This window comes from Arachis ipaensis, chromosome B10 (genome assembly GCF_000816755.2).
Source record: "Arachis ipaensis cultivar K30076 chromosome B10, Araip1.1, whole genome shotgun sequence".
Lineage (NCBI taxonomy): Eukaryota > Viridiplantae > Streptophyta > Magnoliopsida > Fabales > Fabaceae > Arachis > Arachis ipaensis.
The window spans coordinates 133606396-133607038 of record NC_029794.2 but is presented as its reverse complement, the minus strand read 5'-3'; the positions used below and the strand labels follow the sequence as shown (position 1 = coordinate 133607038).

General features: G+C 26.6%; 1 protein-coding gene across 1 annotated transcript in view; it reads left to right on the top strand.

Annotated features, from left to right (window-relative positions):
- The window catches only part of LOC107621246 (aquaporin SIP1-2), a 2931-nt gene extending 2611 nt beyond the window's left edge, over nt 1-320 (top strand). The window contains exon 3 of the mRNA XM_016323279.2: nt 39-320. Within this exon, the coding sequence (XP_016178765.1) occupies nt 39-188 (150 nt within the window). The 3' untranslated portion in view covers nt 189-320. The remainder of the gene's footprint in view (nt 1-38) is intronic.

Genomic DNA, 643 nt, shown 5'->3' with positions numbered 1-643 from the left:
TAGCAAACCTCACTGATTTTTGAATGTTGACTTTTCAGGCCTTTGGTTGGGCATACTTAGAGAATTCACACAATACATGGGAGCAATTTTATGTTTATTGGATTGCCCCTTTCATTGGTGCAATATTGGCTTCTTGGTTATTTCGTATTGTCTTTCCACCAAGAGTAGTAAAACACAAGAAAGCTTGAACTATTACAGTAGATTTCACTCTTATGTACTCCTATGCCATGCTAGTGTAATTTTAAATTTGTTTAATTATGTGTATATTATGCTCATAATTAGTTTTTCCTCATTTATTGAAAATATATTTATCTTTTTTTAATGAATAAACTTAAGTTTATAAATTAATTCAAATGGTTTTTCATGGTATATATTTTTAGTTCGACAAGACAAATATTAATTCGTCATGATATTAAATTTTATTCAAATAAATTATTATATGCATAAAACAATTCAAACGAGAAGTATAAGACTCATATGTTGCATGGACTGACAAAATATATAGAAAGTGATTAATTAGTAAACATGTATAGCCCCTACGAATATTGCAATGATATGTAAACTTAGGTTAGTTTAAGTTTCTAAAAGTTAGATGGATAACTGAATTGATAAAATAAAAAAATTAATTAAAATTAAATAGAGT